Source organism: Pyrus communis, chromosome 13, assembly GCF_041283825.1.
Source record: "Pyrus communis isolate YQ-2024b chromosome 13, ASM4128382v1, whole genome shotgun sequence".
NCBI classification, from domain to species: domain Eukaryota; kingdom Viridiplantae; phylum Streptophyta; class Magnoliopsida; order Rosales; family Rosaceae; genus Pyrus; species Pyrus communis.
In genome coordinates this window covers 21,219,637-21,243,957 of record NC_142577.1, presented here as the reverse complement: position 1 = coordinate 21,243,957, position 24,321 = coordinate 21,219,637, and the positions used below count along the sequence as shown (strand labels likewise).

General features: G+C 39.1%; 2 protein-coding genes and 1 non-coding gene across 3 annotated transcripts; 2 read left to right on the top strand and 1 right to left on the bottom strand.

The window, feature by feature from the left end:
* The first annotated feature begins 1,510 nt into the window (after positions 1 to 1,510).
* LOC137737647 (sucrose synthase 2) lies at positions 1,511 to 11,555 on the top strand. The gene is made up of 15 exons (XM_068477187.2): positions 1,511 to 1,870; positions 1,971 to 2,103; positions 7,295 to 7,446; positions 7,599 to 7,791; positions 8,017 to 8,135; positions 8,236 to 8,452; positions 8,603 to 8,698; positions 8,796 to 8,969; positions 9,165 to 9,281; positions 9,389 to 9,555; positions 9,804 to 10,028; positions 10,182 to 10,503; positions 10,583 to 10,827; positions 10,909 to 11,047; positions 11,295 to 11,555. The coding sequence occupies exons 1-15, from the start codon at positions 1,806 to 1,808 to the stop codon at positions 11,331 to 11,333; spliced, it is 2,403 nt and encodes an 800-aa protein (XP_068333288.2). The 5' UTR covers positions 1,511 to 1,805; the 3' UTR covers positions 11,334 to 11,555.
* Positions 11,556 to 15,695: 4,140 nt separating this feature from the next.
* Positions 15,696 to 21,815, top strand: LOC137737689 (putative acyl-CoA dehydrogenase IBR3). Its single transcript, XM_068477235.2, has 17 exons — positions 15,696 to 15,946; positions 16,049 to 16,183; positions 16,391 to 16,531; positions 16,670 to 16,801; positions 16,955 to 17,140; positions 17,358 to 17,435; positions 17,549 to 17,659; positions 17,924 to 18,022; positions 18,132 to 18,249; positions 18,903 to 19,171; positions 19,282 to 19,476; positions 19,765 to 19,907; positions 20,140 to 20,224; positions 20,302 to 20,511; positions 20,764 to 20,916; positions 21,132 to 21,236; positions 21,390 to 21,815. The coding sequence occupies exons 1-17, from the start codon at positions 15,836 to 15,838 to the stop codon at positions 21,579 to 21,581; spliced, it is 2,463 nt and encodes an 820-aa protein (XP_068333336.2). The 5' UTR covers positions 15,696 to 15,835; the 3' UTR covers positions 21,582 to 21,815.
* A 214-nt stretch (positions 21,816 to 22,029) lies between these two features.
* LOC148691932 (signal recognition particle RNA) lies at positions 22,030 to 22,335 on the bottom strand. Its single transcript, XR_015955399.1, has one exon.
* Positions 22,336 to 24,321: the final 1,986 nt, after the last annotated feature.

Genomic DNA, 24,321 nt, shown 5'->3' with positions numbered 1-24,321 from the left:
ATCTTTTTCATTAGTTTTCATTTTCTAATAAAGTAAGAGTTTCTTAAAAGTTCTTACGATTAATTAAAGGTTAGTTTTTTAAAAATATAAACTAAAGAAAATTGAAAACAAAAAAATAGCTCCCATGATTTGTCCTGTTTCAATCATGCAAGTGGATTATTGAAAGAATGAGGATCCTCTCCGGATTCTCTTTGTGAGGATTCCAAGAATCCTTCAATCACATATGTTCATTGTATATCGTACAATCAATTTTTGTTAGATATTGTTTATATTTAACTTTAAATAAAAAGATTTATAATGATTTCTGATCGCATGATATACGATAAACAGATGTGATTAGAGGATCCCCGAGATCCTCACAAATAGGATCCGGAGAGCATCCTCATTCATATTGAAAGAGAAGAGCCATGCACTAAATTTTAAAATATATACAAGGTGTTGCTTCATCTATCTATTATGGTCGGGGATAGACATATATAAAAAAAGCTTTACATAGAGCAAAAATTAGTGGTTTCATTTTTATTTTGGTAACACAGGGTGGTGAAGCGCCTCAAAACTAGTTAAAAGAGTTATTACAAACAATTCAAGTCCTAGTGACCCTTATCACATCATTAATAAATAAATAAAAAGAGTTCCAATCCATTCTAAAAAAGTAGAACTCATGATTCATGTTATAGCTCAAATTCACAAGGCTGTATGCCATCATATTCTTCTCTCTGTAGATTATAGTCCTCTATGCGTCTCATAAATTACACATTGATCAATGATGTTGGTAAGAGATCATGAAAGCTTGTTTTAGTTATAGTGTTAATTGAACTAACTTGAAGGTTCATTTTAGTTTTCGCATAAGCATAACCATATTATATTTAAAATAACTTATTCGATCGTATACAATAAGGCTGTATATCGCATAAGCATAACCATATATTGGAAGTAGCTAGTTTAGGTATTCTAGTTATAGTTTGATCCAATAATCCTTCATATTATTTTGATTTATGTTTTCAAACATCGAAAAGTACAATTGTGCTTCTCAAATTTTACATACTACTCGGAGTATATGCCGACATGAACAACATATTTTTATGGAAAACTGTAATTAGTACTACAAAAATCTTATTATACACTCCTCATAAGTGTATTTTTCCTTCTAATTATAGAAAATTTAGAATGCAAAATGAGATTTATGGAGTACCAATAGCAGTTCCTTTTTTGAATTTTGGACTACATAAAACTTTTTAGTTCTTCGTTACCAAAAAAAATATGATATCAATACACGTAGGTAATTGTCTCAAATGCCCCTCACCAAATATCGGTAAGCTTTTAATTTTAATTGTGGTAATTTTACACAAGGCATATAAATGTTGTTTTTATTCCCGGTCAAATGATTCGGGTGGTTTTTTTGTACCCGACAAACCCAAAAATTACCTTAGAGCCCGTAATTTCATAAGGCCCAAATGCAGCCCAGTTCACAGCCATAGAGATCTCCGCCTCGACGCCAAAAACTTCCGTTATGATTTCAAATCGCGAGGGAGGAAGCGTCAGGACTCCTCCAGAGGCATGCATGCAGCCGCTGAAACCCCGCCAGGTGCCCCTTCACATTTATCATCCTGTCACTCTTCTCTCTCTGATCACAGCAAAACAATGACCGTTTTTGTTCCCTTCCTCCCCTCTCGCTTTCCTCTTTCCCTATTTATATTTGCTCTGCGCCCCTACTCTCCTCCTCACCTTCGCTTTCACATCTCTCCCTTTTCTGATTTGCTCCGCGGTCAACCGCTTTTGTCTCACCGGAGCCTCCAGCCTCAGCCATGCGCAACACCATTCAGGAAACCCTCGCTGCTCACCGCAATGAGCTCGTTTCTCTTCTCTCCAGGTACATCTTTCTCACACTCACATTGCATTTCAAATGGAGGGTTCTTTGGGTTGGAATTGAGTGGGGTTTTGAGAAAGTTGAGGTTTTGTTGTGTTGGAAGGTATGTTGCTCGAGGAAATGGGATTCTGCAACCCCATCAAATGATAAACGAGCTCGAAAGCGTGATCATGGAGGATGAAGGCATGCAGAAGCTCAAAGATAGCTCCTTCAGCAAAGTCTTACAGTCTGCTCAGGTCAATTTCCTACAATTATTGCTACTGTTTTTTTGTTGGAAATTCAAATAAAAAAAAGGGTGCTACTAGCTATTGTTGAAAATCAATGTCAAAGTTAGGCAATGTTAGGTATGGTTGAATAAAAATTATTAGGTGCATTTAATGTGTTTTGTGTGGTAATAAATAATCTTAGTTTAATCATTTGGTTTGCTATAAATACCCAAGTTCTCAAGCATTGTAGATCATCCCATCCAAATCCCACTTCCAATTGTGAAGAAGCTTGTAAGCTTTCTTATTCCAATAGTTTGTAAACCTTTTTCATATATCAAAGTCCAAGTGTTTTGCCAAAGCTTGTTGCTTCCCTCCTTTCTCTATTTCTTTCTTTGTCCAATTTTATTTGAGAGTGCAAAGTGAAAGAGGTGTGATAGAGTTTGTAAACTTATCACCCACATATTTTGGTATTGAGTTAGTAAACTGTCAAATACCAACAATTGGTATCAGAGCCAGAATACCATTCTGGCAGGTGCAGCAGTTATGGCGTCCAACTTAGTGCAACTCCAAGTTCCCACATTGAAGAAAGAAAATTATGAAAGATGGTGCATCCAATTCAAAGCATTGTTTGGATCACAGGAGCTATGGGAAGTTGTCAGTAGTGGGTATGTTGTACCCACTGCCGAGCAAGAAGCCGTATATACTGCGGATCAAAGGAACATTCTCAAGGACTTACGAAAGAAGGACCAAAAGGCGCTGTATCTTCTATACCAGGGTTTGGAAGATTCAACGTTCGAGAAGGTTGCAGAAGCAACAACGAGCAAGCAAGTATGGGATACACTCAGTACAATCTACAAAGGAGTAGATCGAGTCAAGAAAGTGAGGTTACAATCACTTCGAGCAGATTTTGAAACTGCTCATATGAATGAAGGGGAGAGCATCTCCGACTATCACTCAAGGCTCATTGTGATAGTAAATCAGATGAGGAGAAATGGCGAGAGACTCGATGAAGTACGAGTTGTGGAGAAGATACTCCGGTCACTCACATCTAAGTTTGAGCATGTGGTGACTGCCATTGAGGAATCCAAGGATTTGGAGGTGATGAGCGCAGAAGAGCTACTAGGATCCCTCCTAGTTCACGAGCAACGCATTCAGAAGAATGCAAGCCCCACAACGCTAGAGCAAGCTTTGGAGTCAAAGTTGAATATTGACAAACCAAATAAAGGTCGTGGGCAGTGGAACTCACGTCGTGGGAGCTCATCCAACCGTAGCCGAGGACGAGCCCGAGGAAGAGGTCGAGGCTATGCACAAAATCAAGGTCAGTCTCAGGAGTGGAGATCTACTCGAGGAAAGGCGCATATCCAGTGCCACAACTGTAAGCAATATGGACATTATGCAAATGAATGTTCACATAAAAATGGTGAGCATGTCAACATGGCAGAATCAAGTGGAAATACTGATGAAGAACTTACAGTCTTACTAGCACACCATGATTCCAGTAGCCAACAAGATGTTTGGTATTTGGACTCTGGTGCAAGCAATCACATGTGTGGAAAGAAGGAGTTTTTTGCCGAACTCAAAAAAGGGGCCTATGGATCTGTAAGTCTTGGTGACTCCTCAAAGTTGCCAGTTGAAAGCAAAGGGAAGATCAAGATCATCCAGAAGGATGGAAGAGAAGAATACATCTCCGATACCTACTACATACCAGGTATGAAGAGCAACATTCTGAGCATTGGTCAACTGCTCCAGAAAGGGTACATTATACATATGGAGAACATGCTTCTCACTCTCAGGAATGCAAGGAGAAAACTTATTGCACGTGTTCGAATGTCAAAGAACCGGATGTTTCCGTTGAATTTGAACACAAAGATTGGAAGCTGCAACATCGGTGTAATGGAAGATGAGTCATGGAAATGGCATCTTCGATTTGGCCATCTTAATTTCAATGGCCTAAAGTTGCTGTCAAGTGGAGGAATGGTTCGTGGTCTACCCCAGATTGAAGCCACACGCCAAGTATGTGAAGGTTGTGTGCTTGGCAAGCAAGCACGACTATCGTTCCCTGTTGGTGATACATGGAGAGCAAAGGCACCACTGCAGTTGGTGCACACAGATATATGTGGTCCATTGGATCCCATGTCTTATGGAGGTAATAGGTATTTTATTACCTTCATTGATGATTTCAGTAGAAAGACTTGGGTCTATTTTCTCAAGGAGAAGTCAGCTGCCCTAAAAATTTTCAAGGAGTTCAAGGCACTCACAGAGGCAGAAAGTAACCACAAGCTTGTGGCTGTGAGATCAGATAGAGGTGGAGAGTACACCTCCAATGCTTTCCAAGCATACTGCAAGGAGCAAGGAATTAGGCATCAACTTACTGCTGCCTATACCCCACAGCAAAATGGGATAGCCGAAAGAAAGAATCGAACCATCCTTGACATGACAAGGTCCATGCTTAAGGAGAAGAATTTGCCAAAAGAGTTATGGGCAGAAGCTGTAGCTTGTTCGATTTATTTGTTGAATCGATGTCCAACAAAGAGTGTCAAGAGGATGACACCACAAGAGGCTTGGAGTGGATACAAGCCGAATGTTACACACCTAAGAATTTTTGGGTGTGTTGCATATGCTCAAGTTCCAGAAGCCAAGAGGAGGAAACTTGATGATAGAGGTGAGAAGTGTGTGTTTGTGGGCTATAGTGAAGAGTCCAAGGCATACAAGCTCTACAACCCACTAACTGGCAAACTAGTGGTTAGTAGAGATGTCATCTTCAGTGAGGAAGAGACATGGACGTGGAACAACAAAGAAGTCAGTAAAGAGAAGATCGTCTCCACTAATTTTGAAGAACCAGAAGTTGTACCACCGATTGAGCAACAGCCTGCTCAAACAATCACAACAACTCCAGTGCACAGAATTGCAAGGAGTGGTCCTACATCTAGTGAGGAAAGCAGCTCCTCAACTCCAGTGAGGTTAAGGAGTCTCACAGAGATTTATGGACAAGAAGAAGAAGAAGAAACCAACCTTTTCTGCTTGTATGCAGACCACGAGCCTTTCTCATTCAATGAAGCTGTGGAAGAAGATTGTTGGAAGAAAGCCATGGAAGAAGAGATCCATGCCATCGAGAAGAATGACACTTGGGAGCTGACAAAGCTCCCACCAAATCAGAAGGCTATTGGTGTCAAGTGGGTTTACAAGATCAAACGCACTGCAGATGGGAGTGTGGATCGATACAAATCAAGGCTTGTAGCAAAGGGCTACAAACAGAAGTATGGAGTGGACTATGATGAAGTCTATGCTCCAGTTGCGAGACTTGACACGGTAAGATTGCTAATCTCTCTTGCCGCACATCATAAATGGAAAATTTATCAACTAGATGTCAAGTCAGCCTTCCTTAATGGAGTACTTGAGGAAGAAGTGTACGTGGAACAACCGGAAGGCTTCCAAGTACAAGGAGAAGAAGATAAGGTGTATCGTTTGAAGAAGGCTTTGTACGGCCTCAAGCAAGCACCACGAGCTTGGAACTCAAGGATCGACAACTACCTTCACCAAAATGGATTTCAGAAATGTCCATACGAGCATTCAGTTTACATGAAGAATGGTGAAAAAGGGGAGTTCTTAATTATTTGTCTCTATGTAGATGATTTATTGTTTACAGGAAACAATGAGGCAATGTTCCATGAGTTCAAGCAATCCATGTTCAGTGAATTCGAGATGACTGACAATGGATTAATGTCATACTTTCTTGGCATAGAAGTGAAGCAAGAAAGTGATGGTATCTACATCTCTCAACAAAGGTACATGAGAGACATATTGAAGAAGTTCAATATGGACAAGTGCAACACTGTCAATACCCCAGTCGCAACTGGATTGAAGCTGTCCAAAGGAGGAGAGGGTGAGTTTGTAAACTCAACAGTGTACAAAAGCCTCGTTGGAAGCCTAAGGTACCTTACAATCACAAGACCTGATATAGTTTATGGTGTTGGACTCGTGAGTCGATACATGGAAACACCAAGGGAGTCTCATTGGCTGGCCGCCAAGAGAATTTTGAGGTACATAAGAGGTACTCTAAACTATGGTCTATTTTATAATTTTGGTGAAGATGCAAAATTATTTGGTTATTCAGATAGTGATTGGGGAGGTGACCAAGATGAAAGGAAAAGCACAACTGGCTATGTGTTTTTTCTAGGATCAACAGCTTTCTCATGGACTTCAAAGAAGCAATCAATTGTTGCTTTGTCATCATGTGAAGCCGAGTATGTTGCTGTAGCCTCAACCGTGTGTGAGGCAATTTGGTTAAGAAATCTGTTGAAGTCAGTGTGTCATCCACAAGTGGAATCGACTGTGATTCACGTAGATAACGTGTCTGCAATCAAACTTGCAAAGAATCCTGTTCAACATGGAAGGAGCAAGCACATTGATACCAGGTTCCATTTTCTAAGGGACCATGTGAAGCAAAAGACAATTGAACTTGTCTACTGTCACACCAAGGAACAAGTGGCAGACATCTTCACAAAGCCATTGCCAATTGAAACATTCCGGCTACTGCGTGAAATGCTAGGAATGAAGGCGTTTTGATTTGAGGAGGTGTGTTGGAAATTCAAATAAAAAAAAGGGTGCTACTAGCTATTGTTGAAAATCAATGTCAAAGTTAGGCATGGAAAGTTAGGCAATGTTAGGTATGGTTGAATAAAAATTATTAGGTGCATTTAATGTGTTTTGTGTGGTAATAAATAATCTTAGTTTAATCATTTGGTTTGCTATAAATACCCAAGTTCTCAAGCATTGTAGATCATCCCATCCAAATCCCACTTCCAATTGTGAAGAAGCTTGTAAGCTTTCTTATTCCAATAGTTTGTAAACCTTTTTCATATATCAAAGTCCAAGTGTTTTGCCAAAGCTTGTTGCTTCCCTCCTTTCTCTATTTCTTTCTTTGTCCAATTTTATTTGAGAGTGCAAAGTGAAAGAGGTGTGATAGAGTTTGTAAACTTATCACCCACATATTTTGGTATTGAGTTAGTAAACTGTCAAATACCAACATTTTTTTCCCCTTTTAGGATGTTGCTCTAGTATCTGTTTGTTTGCTGAGAAATTGACAAATAAATGTTGCAATTTGAAGTTACAATTTTTCATTATTTGGGACCAAGAAAGCTGAAATCTTCATTCTGCATGGCTAGTGAAAGTTGCATTTGCTGTTCTGGTTTTCTGAGTTTGGTCTTTGCTTGTTATCTAGGAAGCAATTGTTCTGGCTCCTTTCGTGGCTTTTGCCCTTCGTCCAAGGCCTGGTGTTTGGGAGTATGTTCGAGTTAATGAGTATGAACTCAGTGTGGATCATTTGAGTGTTGCTGAATACCTTCGGTTCAAGGAAGAGCTTATGGACGGAGAGTAAGGGATCTCCTGTCTTAATCCTTGTTACTGAATTTTGTAATTTATGCCGAGTCTTTCAACTTACTTATCTGGAGAACTAGACAGTTTTTATTTCTTCTTTCAGTTCAATTATACATTAATGCAGTCTTGAAATGAAATCATTGTCCCAGGTGCAACGATAAGTATGTGCTTGAACTTGATCTGGAGCCATTTAATGCATCATTCCCTCGACCAACCCGCTCGTCATCAATTGGAAATGGGGTTCAATTCCTTAACCGCCACTTGTCTTCAGTTATGTTCCGTAACAAAGAAAGTTTGGAGCCTCTTCTCGATTTTCTTCGTACACACAAACATGATGGACATGTAAGTCTGAGTTTGCTATGGGCTTTGCATGAATGAACATTCCACTTTTTCAGTCATCATGCTAATTCTTTTGGCCCCTTGGTTTGTTTTACTGGTCGTGCATGTTTTCTCTTGCATTCAGATTTAGTGTCAGAGCTAAAGCCATATTTGAAGTAATATGACAATAAGGTTGTGAAATACTCGTACCTTTGGACTGAATGATATTAGTTGTAAAATTTTGTGTAGGCAATGATGCTAAACGATCGGATTCAGAGCATACCCAGACTTCAGTCTGCTTTAGCAAAGGCAGAGGAATATCTTTCTAAGTTCCCGCCAGCTACACCATATTCTGAATTTGAATTTGAGTGAGCGAATGATCTAATTCAACACTTTGATCTCCACTCCTTAGAGGGATAATATGATTGCTTTAGATGGTACCTTTAATCTTCTTTACACTGTGTGCAGCTTACAAGGAATGGGATTTGAGAGAGGGTGGGGTGACACAGCAGAACGGGTGTCAGAGATGGTGCATCTTCTCTTGGAAATTCTTCAGGCTCCAGATCCCTCTACCCTGGAAAATTTTCTTGGGAGGATCCCTATGGTGTTCAATGTTGTCATAGTGTCGCCACACGGTTACTTTGGCCAAGCTAACGTCTTGGGTTTGCCTGACACTGGAGGGCAGGTATTGTTTACTTCTGACTATTTGTTTGTTTTGGTTCCTCCTTTCCTACATCTTTATATATGTCTGCTAGAATATCAATAGGTCCAATAGTTTACGAATCTTCTTGTCCTAAACCCATGAAAATGTTTTATCTTTTATTACTGATGGCAGGTCGTTTATATACTGGATCAAGTGCGTGCCCTGGAGAGTGAGATGCTTCTTAGAATACAAAATCAAGGATTGGATGTTATTCCAAAAATTCTGATTGTACGTTTGCTTAACCGAAAGTTCATGCTATATTAGTTGACATAAGGTGTTGTGTATATTTTATACGGTGTCCTGTCCTTTTACTTCATGATTGTAGGTTACCCGACTGATACCGGATGCAAAAGGGACAACATGCAACCAAAGATTGGAAAGAGTCAGTGGTACAGAATACACACATATCTTGCGGGTACCTTTCAGGACTGAGAATGGGATACTGCGGAAATGGATTTCAAGGTTTGATGTGTGGCCTTACTTGGAGACCTTTGCAGAGGTAAGCAGTCAAAAGTATATAACTTGGTTTCTTTTTCTTTTTGGGTGTGCTCTTGTTTAATCTCCCCTTATTCCTTTTTCTGTCCCCTTTTTCACTGCTCGAGTACTTCACTTTTATGATGCACACTGTTGGGTTCTTAATAACTACTTACGGGTTATATAACATACTCTTTTTCTCGTATTGTGCGATTTCTAGGATGCCTCGAATGAAATTGCCGCTGAGTTGCAAGGTGTTCCAGATCTAATCATTGGAAACTATAGTGATGGAAATCTTGTTGCAACTCTGTTATCTTATAAACTGGGAATCACACAGGTGAATTTTAGTTTTTTATTCATTATTTCAGATGCAGGACAAAGATTGGTGGAATAACAGTGTGCATATATTGGAGTTAACTTGTCAAAACTGAATGCTCCATGTAGTGCAACATTGCTCATGCACTGGAGAAAACAAAGTACCCAGATTCTGATATATTTTGGAAGAAGCATGAGGATAAGTACCATTTTTCAAGTCAATTCACAGCCGATCTCATTGCAATGAACAATGCAGATTTCATAATCACCAGTACATACCAAGAGATTGCTGGAAGGTTTGATTGTTCGTCTAGTTCTTTGGAAACATGAATTGACTATATTGTTCGTCTAGTTCTTTTTAATCTACGACCTGGTTTATCACTTGAAATGTAGTCATACGATGTAAGTTTCATTTATGGTTAACAAGTTCAAAGGCTTATCTGTCACAATGAAGTTGCAGCACGTGGCCCATTATTCTTCTCCCTGGATTCTAGTCACTTTTGTTTCTTGCACTAAACATTAATATTCTTGTTCATTATCTCAGCAAGAATAACGTTGGACAGTATGAGAGCCACACTGCCTTCACTCTTCCTGGGCTGTATCGAGTTGTTCACGGAATTGATGTTTTTGATCCCAAGTTTAATATCGTCTCCCCAGGAGCAGATATGTGTATATACTTTCCTTGTTCTGACAAGGAGAAAAGGCTTACTTCTCTACATGGGTCAATTGAAGAACTCTTATATGGTGCTGAGCAGAACGATGAGCATATGTGAGTATCTTCTAATGTTAAGTAAAGAACTTCTGAAAAACAATTTAAGCCTCTTTTGAGTGGCATTGAGATTTTATAGATATCAGGGTTGCAACTTACATGTACTTCATTTTCATCACTCAATCGTCTGATACTCTTTTGATGGTGATGCAGTGGGCTGTTGAGTGATAGATCAAAGCCTATTGTCTTTTCCATGGCAAGACTTGATAGAGTGAAAAATTTAACTGGACTTGTTGAGTGCTATGCTAAGAGCGCCAAGCTACGAGAAATTGTAAACCTTGTTGTGGTTGGTGGTTACTTGGATGTCAAGAACTCTAGGGATAGAGAAGAAATTGCAGAGGTTGAAAAAATGCATGACCTCATTAAGAAATACAACTTGAGTGGTCAGTTCCGATGGATAGCAGCACAGATGAACCGTGCTCGTAATGGTGAGCTCTACCGCTACATTGCAGACACAAAAGGCGTCTTTGTGCAGGTATGTGAAGTAGATATATGATGGTTTATTCTAGTATTAAAATTCCATTTTTTTTAACCCATCTTCTTATCCTTTTCAGCCTGCTTTCTATGAAGCTTTTGGCCTCACCGTCGTGGAAGCCATGACCTGTGGCCTTCCTACTTTTGCAACTTGTCATGGTGGCCCTGCTGAGATCATTGAGCACGGTTCCTCTGGGTTCCATGTTGATCCGTATAACCCTGATCAAGTGGCTGAACTTCTGATTGACTTCTTTGATCAGTGCCAGAAGGATCCTGGCCACTGGGAAAAGATATCTCAAGCGGGACTTAAACGAATTTATGAAAGGTTTCATATGTTTTTGGCAGACTTTTGAAAAGACAATCTTTGTCAACCTCAGTGTAATTAATCTCAAGCTCAATTCTGTAGGTACACTTGGAAGATATATTCAGAGAGGCTGCTCACATTAGCTGGGGTTTATGGCTTCTGGAAGCATGTGTCTAAGCTTGAGAGGCGAGAGACAAGGCGATATCTGGAGATGTTTTACATTCTCAAGTACCGAAATCTGGTTAGTAATCTGATAATATCCTTCCTAGTATTACTTCATGCACAAAATGGCACTGGCATTCCGTGGATTCCGTATAACTCATGAATTAGTTTTATTTAATAGTATAACTGAAAAAAAACTTATGAATTGATTAATTACTGCACCTTGCAGATTCGACTCTTATATGGTTAAAGAGAGTTGATTGAATTGAAATGGTAGACATCTCTTTCCTTGATATGCTGCTGACCGCATTTTGATCATCTTTCAGGTGAAGTCCATTCCGCTGGCCGTTGAAGAGCAGCATTGAACTGTAATATGTGCCAATGAAGCTGTCTGTCTGCTTGTTATCGCTTCAGTATGCATTTGTTTCTGGTGTTGCCGATCCTGTCTAACTGCTATGGACAGGACCTTGTTATTTCTTCTCGTTTGGTTTAAGATGTTGTAATTTCCCTTGGACCTTTGTAATGTGTGGTAAAAGAAATCCGAACGTCGTGGTCTACCTTTAATAAGTTGATATTTTGGTACTGAATCTCTGGGTCATGGACTTCTGAAAGTTCACTCCTTCCTGTAGTTTGACACATTCCAATCAATGTTCGTTTAATCAACATTAGGTGTTTATCTTGTGAGACTGCGACTTTGAATCATGTGTTGGTTAATGAAAAGCGCTTCATATTATATATAGCGAAAAACATAAAATGCTTCTAGATTATGCAAGTGCTTTTTGGATCCATGCTTTTCTGGAAAGCACTTCTAGAAAAATCACTCTAAAAGGTGTTCATGAACAAACGTATAAAAATAGTCTCAAACGGCCTAGAAGGACAATAGAAACATCCTTCTGATTAACAATCTGTTGATTAAAAATATTGAAAATTCCTGTTTATTTTTAAGGATCAAATTACACATACATCCAAATTATTAGACTAAATTTGGAGAGAGGTTAAGTTAAGTTATTTATTTATTTTAGAGGGAGGGACAAAACTTATCTATATAGCAGAAATATCATGATCGTTTTCTTAATTACTTTTACATTTATAATTTTACCCTTCTATAATTATAATTAAAAAATAATTCTCTATCTCCTTATTTGTACTGCTCCTTTTTCTTTTTCATCCTTTTCTCTACCTCTTTCTTCTCCTTCCTACCCTTTCTCTCCTTCTCTCTTTATCTTAACAACTTAACACTTTTAGTTCTAAATAAAATTAAGAATTAAAACAAACAATGAAAAATGCAAAAACGAAACATGAAGAATTAAAAATTTAAAAGAAAAATTCTATCAGCTAACACCCTAACCTTGGCAGGCTCCTATGACCCAACCCCACCATCGACCACCCCACGCTCTTTTTATTTATTTTTTAGGTATTTGTCGAATTCTCACGAACTTATAATGAGCTGTCAATTTTTTCATGAACATTAATTTTAGCTTATTACCCTCATACTTCTATAATCGCCATCCCCTAAACTTTCATTTTAGCCAATTACCCTTCTAAATTTTTATAATTAAGTGTTGGCCTTGACCAATACTTAGGGCTGGTTTGGTATTGCTGTGCTTTGAAAAAAAGCTGCTTCTGCTGTGCTGTGAGAATAAGCAGCTGTAAAATAAAGCAGCAGAGTGTTTGGTAAACTTTTTTGTAAAAGTGCTTTTGAAAAAAAAAAAGCAGTATTAGAGTGTTTGGTAAACTTTTATGTAAAACAGATGTGAAAAAAAGCCGGTTTTTCAATAAGCTGAGTTTTGCAGCTTCTTGTTTTTGGCTTTTTTTCATCCAAAACTGTGAAAAAAAAGCTGAAGCTGAGTGTTTACCAAACACAAAAACAGCTCCCAGCTTTTTTTGACAGCAGCTTTTTTCAGAATCACCTCAATACCAAATCAGGTCTTAAAGGGTCGACTTCCATGCTGATTTATTGTTGTTTAAAAAGGGAGATAAGAGGTTGACAATAAAAAGGGAGATAACGAGTTGACAATGACTTCGAACTGATTTTAATGTCTTTTAATATAAGACCTGGTGGGATCATGGGATTTTGAGGTTGTCCTTGTTTAGGTTTTTTTGGGCCAACGAGGTTGTCCTTGTTGAGTTGCACTGCATTCTCTTATTTGGTGTGTGAGGGTCATGGAATCGTGGAATTAGCAAAGGTTTCACGTTTTTTTTTTTTTTTTGGAAAAGCATACTTTAGTTTTCATTTTTCATCCAGACTGTTTTCATAATATTGGATCCTCTGAGATTGAAGCAAAGGATAATAAGTTCATAATTTTATCCGTCCATAATTCAAAAAAAAATTAGTAACACCTTACAAGTTTGGAAGAAGGGGAATTTGCGAATAGCAAACGCTCTACACTTCTCAATCCCAATGGTATCAGCCAATGGAACACGGCACAAGTCCCCAAATTTCTGTCAAGATTTGGTCACTCACATCGAGGACTTGAATTGAACACTGGGGTTTTTCGTTACGTAAATTCTTCTTTTGAGGGTCTCATAGTGAAAACTGGATTTTTGGGTTGCCGCCGGTGGGCTGTGCTGCGGTAGGGTTGATATTTTTTTGTCTTTTTTTTTGTTTTTTTTTTTTTTTTAAATTTTTATTTAGAAGTGTTAAGTCGGGAGTTGATCGTAAGTAACCTTTTTATCACAGTGGTGAAAAAATATTATGCCCTTGCATGATGGTGTGAATTCGAACTTCGTCGGTGACTAACTTAACATTTAAGGAATTAACGCTATAGTTGGGAGTTGATCACATAAATAGACGTCAATATTCAAAATATGACGTATAATGTGATAATACATCAAATCATTATAACAGTAGAGCCCACCCTACCGGTAAAATGTCCCTTTTTGACGTAGTGTACCCAAATCGGTATATCCTTTTTTTGGTCAAATGATAACTTTTGTTAAATTCTAATAGAAACGTTTACATCTTCAGTAAGAATATTAAATAAAAACTCCGGACCAAGAGCATCCCAACAGAAAGCACCTCCATGCAAGGCAACATATGAGGTTATAGCACAAGCAGCAGCATTTCCATTTTGCTTGACAAACACAAACCTCACCCCTCCTAATTGAGACGCCAAATGACCAATATCATGGATAAAACACTCCAAAGTAGCATCTACCGCATACTCCCCATTAAGCATACTAATTATCACCTAAGAGTTAGACTCAATCTCCACTTCATCACAACCCATCTCAATACATACCATTTAGTGCCGCACGAATCGCAACTGCTTCTGCCATTGCCGCATTATTGAAAAATAGGCCTCCTTCCCCACCTTCCGCTTGCTGCAATCCAACAAAGTCCCTCATAACCCACCTATATCCTCCTTTGAGTGTCTTCCCACATCATGCACCGTCATAGTTAATCTTAAGCACACCATAATTTGGCCACCTCCATTGAACTGATTGTCTAACAAAGATAGCTCCATCCCCATCCTCACAACGGACAACAACTTGCTTTTTAGAATTATGGCATGCTCGCCTCACCAAATTAATCCCCTTCATGGGATTAGTCAACACTCCTTTAAACACCATCTCATTTCGACTCTTCCAAATTCTCCACATAACAAAAACACACTCCTGTAAAAGCTCCTCTTGTCTATCTTCGTCACGAAATCAAGCACATAACCCTTGCCAAGACTCACGAAAATCTTGCCTCGAGATAGACTTCATGTCTAGCTGCAAAGAGCAGCAGTACCATAACACACGGCTAAACTCGCATTCAAAAAACAAATGTTGCTCTGTCTCCTCCGCTGCTTCACACATAACACATGAACTGTCCACTCGCATCCATCGTCGGAGAACATTAACCTGCACTGCTAAGGATTTGTTGAAGCAGCGCGAAATAAAAAACTTCATTTTATTTGGCACTACCAACCTCCAAACATCCTGTCAACAACAGTCAACCTCGTCTTGTCGACTACTACCCCTTGTCCCTTTCCTACCAAGTTCCCCATTTTTCTACATCTCCATGGCAACTCCATACCCCCGTACGAATGGCATAATCCCCATTTCTAGAATAGTGCCATATGACTCTATCTTTACACCCCGTTGAAGTTATTGGTAAACCAAGAATAAGATTGCCCTCCTCCTCCTCAAAACACCGTCGAATCAAGTCTACCTTCCAAGCCCCCACCTTTGAATCAATCAACTCCCTCACCATCACAGGCATCTCATTATGTTTCGATCGAACTCTATAAGTGTGAGGCCGTGGAAGCCAAGGGTCATGACTAACTCGAATACACCTACCATCGCCAACCCGCCATGTCATACCTCCCTCTAGTACCCTCCTCCCCTGAACGATGCCCTTCCACCCCCACGAGGACCTTCTACCCAACTTGGCCTCCATAAACAACCGATCCAGAAAATATTTTGCTTAAAGAATTTGTCCTAACAAGGTACTAGAATTATGCAATATTCGCCGCCCAATCTTCGCTAAATAAGCTATGTTAAAAGACAATACGTCCTTAAACCCAAGCCCTCCCATCTTCTTCCTTCTTTTTCATTTTCTCCCAAGAGATCCAATGCATTGCCATTTCTGTCCTTTCTTCCTTATTTCGGTATATCCTTTTCTCCCTCGCGTTTCGTCCATAGTGCCACGCGCCCACTAAATTCAACGCACCTCGTAAAACGGCCACGTGCATAAATCCCTGAAAACCAGGGGCGAGTACCTTAATTCTGTACTGGAGAGTGTAAATTTTCCTGGTCCTCTGATGTAATCATCGTTGAATTTTGCGAGGCAAGTGACAGCGGCCAGAGCCAGAGCAGACGAAGAAAAAGAAGACTGAAACGACACCATTTAATTCGAAGGGTTTGAACTTTGTTCGAAATGGATCATGGCCGTACGCCTCTCGATTTCGACCTCAACGCCTTGCTATCCTACGCCTCCGCCAACGTTCATGGCTTTCCCCCCTCTTCCTCCAATTTCACCGTCTCTAAGGTTCTCTCTCTCTCCCTCTCTCTATATATATAGGTGTATATATGTATTGCGTGCATGCATTTTCTGGATTTTGATTTCGGATTGTGAATTACGAAATGATAGTTCGGGCATGGACAGTCGAATCCGACTTATAAGATAGAGGCAGGATCGGGGGCGTCTCTGAAACGCTACGTTTTGAGGAAGAAGCCGCCGGGGAAGCTGCTCCAGTCTGCTCATGCCGTCGAGAGAGAGTTCCAGGTCAGCTTTCCTCTTCTCTCCCTGTTATTTTCTGACTCAACAATCCTATCTGCTCTGTTTGGTTGGCTAGATAGAAATTGTAGGAAACGTAGTTTTTTTTGTGTGACTGATGTTCCTTAGTAATCAAAATTAAAGAATTTATGTTAGATGATTTGCTGTTGGCTGAAAAAGGGTTCATTTTTTAATCCTTTCTGTTTCGAATTACAGGTTCTTCAGGCATTGGGTACTCATACACGGGTTCCTGTTCCTAAAGTTTATTGTTTGTGTACCGATTCAAGTGTTATCGGAACCCCCTTTTACATCATGGAGTTTCTGGAAGGGCGCATTTTTCTCGACGCCGAGCTTCCGGTACCAATTTACTCTGTCAAGTTATCTTAATGTTTGTATTAAATTGGTGTTATAGATTTAGTGGCGGTTCATTTTTTTGTTTTGCCCTATTTAAATTTGATTATTTGATTATAATTTGTTAAATTTGCTTTTGATCAGGGTGTAGAACCTGAGAGGAGGAGGCTACTTTACCAAGCAACTGCAAGAGCTTTAGCATCCCTACATTCTGCTGATGTTGATGCTATTGGTCTAGGAAAATATGGGCATCGTAACAACTATTGTAAACGGCAGGTGCATAAATGTTTTTTTCTGAATCGAATGCGAAGATTTACTTTATATGCTTGTATAGTTGTATTGAAACCTAATATATGCTTAAAGGAGCTGTATATCAATATTAGTTTTCCTATAACTTGGAGGGGATTACGAATCCTACGCTTTTCTTAGGTAGAGAGGTGGGCAAAGCAATATATTGCCTCAACTGGTGAGGGCAAGCCCAAGAGAAATCCGAAGATGTTTGAGCTGATTGATTGGTTACAGCAGAATATTCCTCTTGAAGATTCTTCTGGGGCAGCAGCGGGCTTAGTTCATGGGGACTTTCGCATTGATAATCTCGTGTTTCATCCTATTGAGGTTTGGTACTTCGAGAGCCTTATTCATTTGTGTGCTTACATGGAGATACAAATACACATGCTTGTTTGTGTTCTTGAAGTCAAATATAGAGACCATTTCCTTATCAATCTACTTCTTTTCTAGACTCTAAATCTTTTGAGGATGATGCATTTCAATCATCAAAAGTTATGTCCAGTGACAAAAGACAAACTCTCTCTAATTAACTCTTACTGTGCAGGATCGAGTGATTGGCATTCTCGACTGGGAATTATCTACTCTTGGAAATCAAATGTGTGATGTTGCTCATAGCTGTTTGGTACTTGACCAATTTTCAAACTTAACCCTTTGGCTTGCGGATAGTAGAATAATTGTATTATCATGGGCATTTTCCTTTTTAATGATTTAATTACTACTTTCAATCCTTTGCAGCCTTACATCGTGGACATTGTGGCTGAAGTTGGTGAAGGTTTGGAACATACTGGGGTTCCAGAAGGGATTCCTTCTCAGGCAGAGTATGTAGCAGAATACTGTTCTTCATCGGTAAGTAAACAGTACAATAGCATGGAAGACAGTAACGCATGTGCTCTTTTTCGTACTCTAGCTAACTTACATTTTCTTTGTTTTTGGTAATTTATGTATTTATGAGAATTATAGCATGCATAAGTGGTTGTCAAAGGCGTTAAGAATAATATAGATAGGTGTTAATGCTGATACTTGCGCAATAGATTGTTCTTTGGGTAGTTTATTTTCTGTTTTTAATTAATTCTATGTAGTGAGACTTACAATGGAAATGTGGCAATGCAGGGAAAGCCATGGCCTTTTGCTGAGTGGAAGTTCTATGTTGCCTTTTCTTTATTTCGCGGGGCATCAATTTTTGCAGGGATATATAGTAGATGGATTATGGTAACTTCTAAAGCAATTGTTTGACATTGAATTTTTAGTTCAGTGCAAAACACTTTTGTCAAGGGATGTTGAAAAAAAGGAGTTAAGTGATAGGTGCATTCCAATGCAGGGTAATGCTTCTGGAGGAGAGAGTGCCCAGTATGCTGGGGACGGAGCAAATTTTATGATAGACTATGCATGGAAATTTATTGGACGAGAATCTGTGCTTCCCAAAAATCCTTCATCAGGTAGCTATGCCATCTAACAATTTTGTGTTCCTTGAAATCAATGTATTAAAAGTGTGAGGTGTGGGCGAGGCGTCCGAGGGATAGCCCAACCTAGGCGTGAGGCGAAGCCTACACTAAGCATACACATATATTATATTAAAAAAAAAAATTATTAATCAATAATCACCCTGAGCACACACATATATTATAAATACATATACACATGTATATACATATATTATATTATATATATATATATATAATAGAGGATGAAAAGTACAATGAGCACACATATAACAAAGCACGCAGACAGCACACACATCCATTATATAAAAAAAATTAAAATCAGAATAAAAGGTAGAGAGACGATAGTGCAAGGAAGAGGTATGAGGCAGTTAAAAGCCTACCCAAAATTTGGGTTTGAGAGTTAAAAAAAAAAAAAAAAAAAAATCCCTTGAGGTGCGCCTAGGCGGCTCCGGCGCCTTCCGCCCACTCCCTCAAAACAGAGGCGGCAACCCTCAAGCCCAGCCTCACAGGGTGCCTAGGCGCGCCCTGAGGCGAGCCTTTTAAAACATTGCTTGAAATATATGTTTTCTGTATATGGATCAATTTTTTTATCAGTTTTCAAACATAATGACTTGCAAAAGTATTGACATACCAAATTGTGGCCTAAGGTGCTTTCGTTGCTCAAGACTACTTGAAAAGATTTGGACAAGAGAGTGATGATCAAGGATTTTCAAAAGGGGGAGGGAGGTTTGTCCCTAGTAAAAGGGTTATGGAATTGAGAAACAGGTTGATAAAGTTCATGGAAGATCACATTTATCCCATGGAACAAGAATTCTACAAACTTGCTGAGTCTAGCTCACGTTGGACGGTTCATCCAGGGGAGGAGAGGTTAAAGGAGCTAGCAAAGAAAGAAGGTCTCTGGAACTTATTTATACCTGTACGTGTTTGCTGTTCACTTTTCCAAGTTTGGCAACTAGTTTATTGTATAATGCAGAATAATTATCTTTCCAATGGACATAATTGGTTTCTACCTTTGTACTTGTGAAGTTTGATAGTGCTGCCAGGGCCAGAAAATTAATTTTTGATGGAAGCAATCATCTTCTATCAGAGAATTCCTCCAATCGCTTATTGGGCGCAGGTCTTACAAACCTTGAATATGGATATCTTTGTGAGATCATGGGTCGTTCAGTTTGGGCTCCGCAAGTGTTCAATTGTGGTGCACCTGACACGGGAAATATGGAGGTATGAAAGCTTTTAGATTACCAACTGCTTACAAGTGACGGACAAGTGTTACCACCGTTTTTCCATCTGGAAAAGCATCTCTTGATCCTAATGAGGTCATTGTCTAGAGGATGATTTGGGGAAAGATTAATAAGTGCTTTCTTTTTCGGGATTGCTTAGTTTAATGATATGCAGATGAACATATTTGAATAGTGCAACGGTTAAACTTTATATACTCTCTTGTGAAACATGTCTGGCTTTTTGCATGATTTATTTAATGATCTGTTCTACACTTAACTTTTGCATTAGGTATTGTTGCGCTATGGCAGCAAGGAGCAGCTACTTGAATGGCTTGTTCCATTGCTTGAGGGGAAAATCCGGTCAGGATTTGCAATGACGGAACCCCAAGTTGCATCCTCTGATGCAACCAATATTGAGTGTTCTATTAAAAGGTGAGTTTAAGCAGCATCTACGGTGATGGCAGTGTCCTCTTTCTCAAAATCATTGAAATCAACATAGCAGCTTTTATGAAATTATACAGGAAATGCATCTCAAATCACAACATTTTCATCCAAGCTTCTTCACAGTTACTTGCAATCACTGGATGTAATATATTCCATTTCCTTTAAGTTTCTGCCGGATATATATTTAATATTTTCGTTTGGCTCTGAGTTTTATGTACAGACAAGGAGATTCATGCATCATCAATGGAAAGAAATGGTGGACAAGTGGGGCTATGGATCCGAGGTGTAGAGTTCTTATAGTCATGGTTAGTTCTTGTATGCCATTTAATTATTCGTTTTCATTGTTAATTTTATTAATGAAGGTTATCTGAATACTATGTAGGGAAAAACCGACTTCAATGCTTCCATGCATAAGCAGCAATCTATGATCTTAGTGGATATTCGAACTCCAGGTGTACACATAAAGAGACCACTTACGGTTTTTGGCTTTGATGATGCACCTCATGGGCATGCAGAAGTATTATTTGAGAATGTACGTGTCCCAGAAAAAAATATTCTACTGGGAGAAGGACGCGGGTTTGAAATCGCACAGGTATTGTTCTTCATTGCTGTTTGATCAGATACAGTGTCCTTTTGGGGCTTATGGCATTTGTAACACCACATGCTGATTTGTAACCATGAATTAGTTTCATTTCTGAGATGCCTTTCTTGAATTAAGAGATGATTCTTAGCTTCAGATAATAGGTGGCCAGATATTGGTTTTGTGACTGAACGTATCATAGGTTCACTGTGTAGTATCTTTGAATTGCTTTAGTTATTAACGATAACTTAAAAATTCTTGCAGGGTAGACTAGGCCCAGGAAGGTTACACCATTGCATGAGACTGATAGGAGCTGCTGAGCGTGGGATGCAGCTAATGGCTCAAAGGGCTCTTAGTAGAAAAGTGTTCGGAAAGTTGATTGCTGAACAAGGCTCATTTCGTTCAGACATTGCAAAGGTATGATGATTTTGCACCCTTTAATAGCGTAACTGAGAAAACTTTCGTTTCTATTAATAGAGACTAATTATGCAACTGAGATAAATCAGACTTCAAGCCTTTCCAGCCATTTAAATGATTTAAGAAGTGATCCGAGATGAATTTTTAGATTCATCTCTTAGACACTTGTTATAAGAATGTCGGCACTCTTTCCTAATCGGCATTCTGTGTTTCAGTGTCGAATTGAGCTAGAGAAAGCCAGATTGTTGGTTCTGGAGGCAGCTGACCAGCTTGATAGACTTGGAAACAAAAAGGCCCGAGGAACTATAGCAATGGCAAAGGTACGTACGGGCTGTAAAATTTGAACTTGGGGGGTGGGGGGTGGGGCGCATTGGTTTGGTGTAGTGTTCTGTTCTGTTCTTTTAACTGTCAAGCAAAATGCATGTATGTAAACCAATGTGTATTTGTTTCTAATTTTGTGTCACCTGGAGCAGGTGGCAGCCCCAAACATGGCGCTTAAGGTACTTGACATGGCAATGCAAGTGCACGGTGGCGCTGGCTTGTCTTCCGACACTTGTCTGGCGCATCTTTGGGCCACAGCAAGAACGTTGAGAATCGCAGATGGTCCAGATGAAGTCCACTTGGGTACCATTGCCAAGTTAGAACTACGGAGAGCCAAACTCTGAATTTTTCAGAGCAAACTTTCAACTAAACAAGATCTTTTCGTCTTTCATAGTCGAGTGCGTGCAAGTTGTGTGCTTCGCCCGAAAGCACTTTTTCCCAATAGACACTGTTTCAAACATATAGTTGATATATAGGATCAATAATGTACTCCTTTTTACATGTGCAGGAGTAATAATCTTGTAGATGACAAAATAAACCAAAAACATTGAATACAAAGAAAAACCATTCAATCTTGATTCTTCTGTCGTATGTTGTCCAATTACCAGTACTGTTTCTCCTATTCAGTAAATCCTACCAATTTACTTTTACCAGTTAATAAAACAGCTTCATTTCACCTTTATGGTTAAGATTACAAGCGATATTATTGGTAAAAGTTAGATTAAGAGGATGGGAATGGTTTGAAAGAAAAATATGATGATTATTACACACAATCAGGAAAAAAAAAAAAAAAAAATTGGTGGTTCAATTGATCTCAACCCACCAGGCATTGATGGGCTGACAGTGCACCAGCTCGTTATCCTTCCACCATTGAGAGCGGGAGGTTGTCGTTGCTCTGTGAAGCCAGCCTTACGCGCTGCCCTCCACTATAGGGGTTAAATGACTCGAGCCTTCGCCCAAGTCACATGACCCAACTCCCAACTTGAAACGGGCAAGCCAGCAACATGCACATGGCCAACCCTACCAAGTGAGTCGAGCCATTGTTCCACCAATCTAATGCCCTCACGTGAGTCACAGGCTAACGCTACTTAGCTCGGCGAACTTAAACCCACATAACAAGGTTAATGAATTATCCCTTTGTTTTTATTGGGGTCGATGTGGGACAGAGTACAACAAAAAACCAGGTTCCAGTTGGCTATCCATTTTTGCCCAAGTGTGATGCATAAAATTGCTTCCTCAAGAGCTCATAAATCAATTGTGAAACTACACGTCTTGTTTGCATTTCCCCTTCGTAAAGATTTATTTGGAGTACATTCCATTTTCCTTTCTCCCAGACCAAGTGATATTAGTATTTTTCACCATCTTTATAATTATCATTTCAAATTTCAGGTGATGATTATAGTGTCAAGATTTCAAAATGAGAGTCGGCATTTCACTACTAATTAAACCGACGTTGTCCCTATCTTACCGCATAGACAACATGGTAGGTGTTCGATTTTTATCTTAAAGGGCTTCGGTACAATCAGGAGTGGAACCATTCATTCTGTATTATAATTTAGAAGAACTATATTAATTTGTGAACAAAGAAAACTAGATATCTGATAGGTGCAAAACGTAATGGTGCAAAAATAAAATAAAAATCCATGCACAAACAGAAAGCAAAGCATTTTTCACCCATGGATCGTTTGTTCAGAAAATCAAAACCCACATATGTAACATGGAGTACCTAAAATAATCTCCACTGAGCTCTTGTCCTCCTCTGTGAGTAAAGCTTTGAGAAGGCAGAGTGGGATAGCAAGCAAGAGAACCACCAAATGCTGAATAAAATGTAACAGGACAAACAAATAAATTGTGACATGATGAAATATGTCAAATGAACAAAACAAATTAACCTCAACTCTCAGAAACTAAAGAAATACCAAAGTATTCGTTGCATATACGCCAGTGCTCGGTCGTACGATGATCAGGGAAGCTACATGTTGGAATTGATAGAAATCCTCTCCTTGTTCCTGAATCTTACTAAAGACTACTTGGCATGCATGCAATGGTTAATCCCCTGAGGGTGGTAAAATGTCTCAGCCCATCTGGAAGTGTCATTAAGCCTTAACGTTGTAAGGCTTGGCAGTGTTATTAAGCCTTAAAGTTGTAAGGCTTGGCAGTGTTATTAAGCCTTAAAGTTGTAAGCCTTAAGGTTCTGTGTTCTCCTTGAAAGTGTTATTAAGCCTTAAAGTTGTAAGGCTTGGCAGCTTCTCTAGTATTTCATTGGTCGCCCTCGAGATGACAATTCCTCAATGATACCTTGGTGACTGGTGAGGTTTGGGTAGTTGTAGAGCTCTTTCGGTAATCCTGCGGTTGGACAATACAGCTTAAGTTTGTAATTTTGTATGCATGCTGGCAGCTTGATACTATTTGCGTAACCTGCTCTGCACAACTAATCACGTCAGAATTGGAGAGCTCTAGAGATTGGATGCGGTTAAGTTTTCACATAAAATGAATCCCACATTGGGCTACTTTTCACATTGTCTATTGGTTTTATGATAGAACCTCGACTTTCTTCATTTTTTTTTTTTCTTATTTTGCATCATTGGCGATTATCATTCTATACACTAAGAGGAAAGAGGAATCCGTCTCATCTTATGGTTAACAAAGTTTATTTATAGCATTTTTTTTAGCAGTTCCCATAAATTTCCAACAATAGCAACATATCAAACAATTAATCTATTAAGTTTAACCTTGATTTCATTAGATGTCTTGTTAGAAGATCTTTTAATGTACTTCAATTTGATAAAAAGACAAACAAATTTACTATAAACAACTCTAATATCAGATCGCTACTCATCTTTGGCAAATAAATTATACGTATATCAAGAAACTAGGGTATCTGCTAAACTTAGTTATGCAAGCTAATCAAAATCTCAAATGTCTGAAGAAAGCGCGTACACATGCATGTTAATGTTATCCAATTACATATCCCATTCTTGTCTGTAACTAGCTAGCCAAATGTAAATTTTTGTAGCTCTATGGCAGTCCACGATTAAAGGAGATAAAGAGTTAAATATTACCATTAACCAGAGAAAAAGTGGA

Coding starts and splice junctions, on each gene's coding strand:
- LOC137737647 (XM_068477187.2), top strand. CDS start 1,806: ATGCGCAACACCATTCAGGAAACCCTCGCTGCTCACCGCAATGAGCTC. Junction 1,871..1,970: donor CTCGTTTCTCTTCTCTCCAG/GTACATCTTTCT, acceptor TTGTGTTGGAAG/GTATGTTGCTCGAGGAAATG. Junction 9,282..9,388: donor ATAAACTGGGAATCACACAG/GTGAATTTTAGT, acceptor TGCTCCATGTAG/TGCAACATTGCTCATGCACT.
- LOC137737689 (XM_068477235.2), top strand. CDS start 15,836: ATGGATCATGGCCGTACGCCTCTCGATTTCGACCTCAACGCCTTGCTA. Junction 15,947..16,048: donor CCAATTTCACCGTCTCTAAG/GTTCTCTCTCTC, acceptor ACGAAATGATAG/TTCGGGCATGGACAGTCGAA. Junction 18,023..18,131: donor TATATAGTAGATGGATTATG/GTAACTTCTAAA, acceptor ATTCCAATGCAG/GGTAATGCTTCTGGAGGAGA.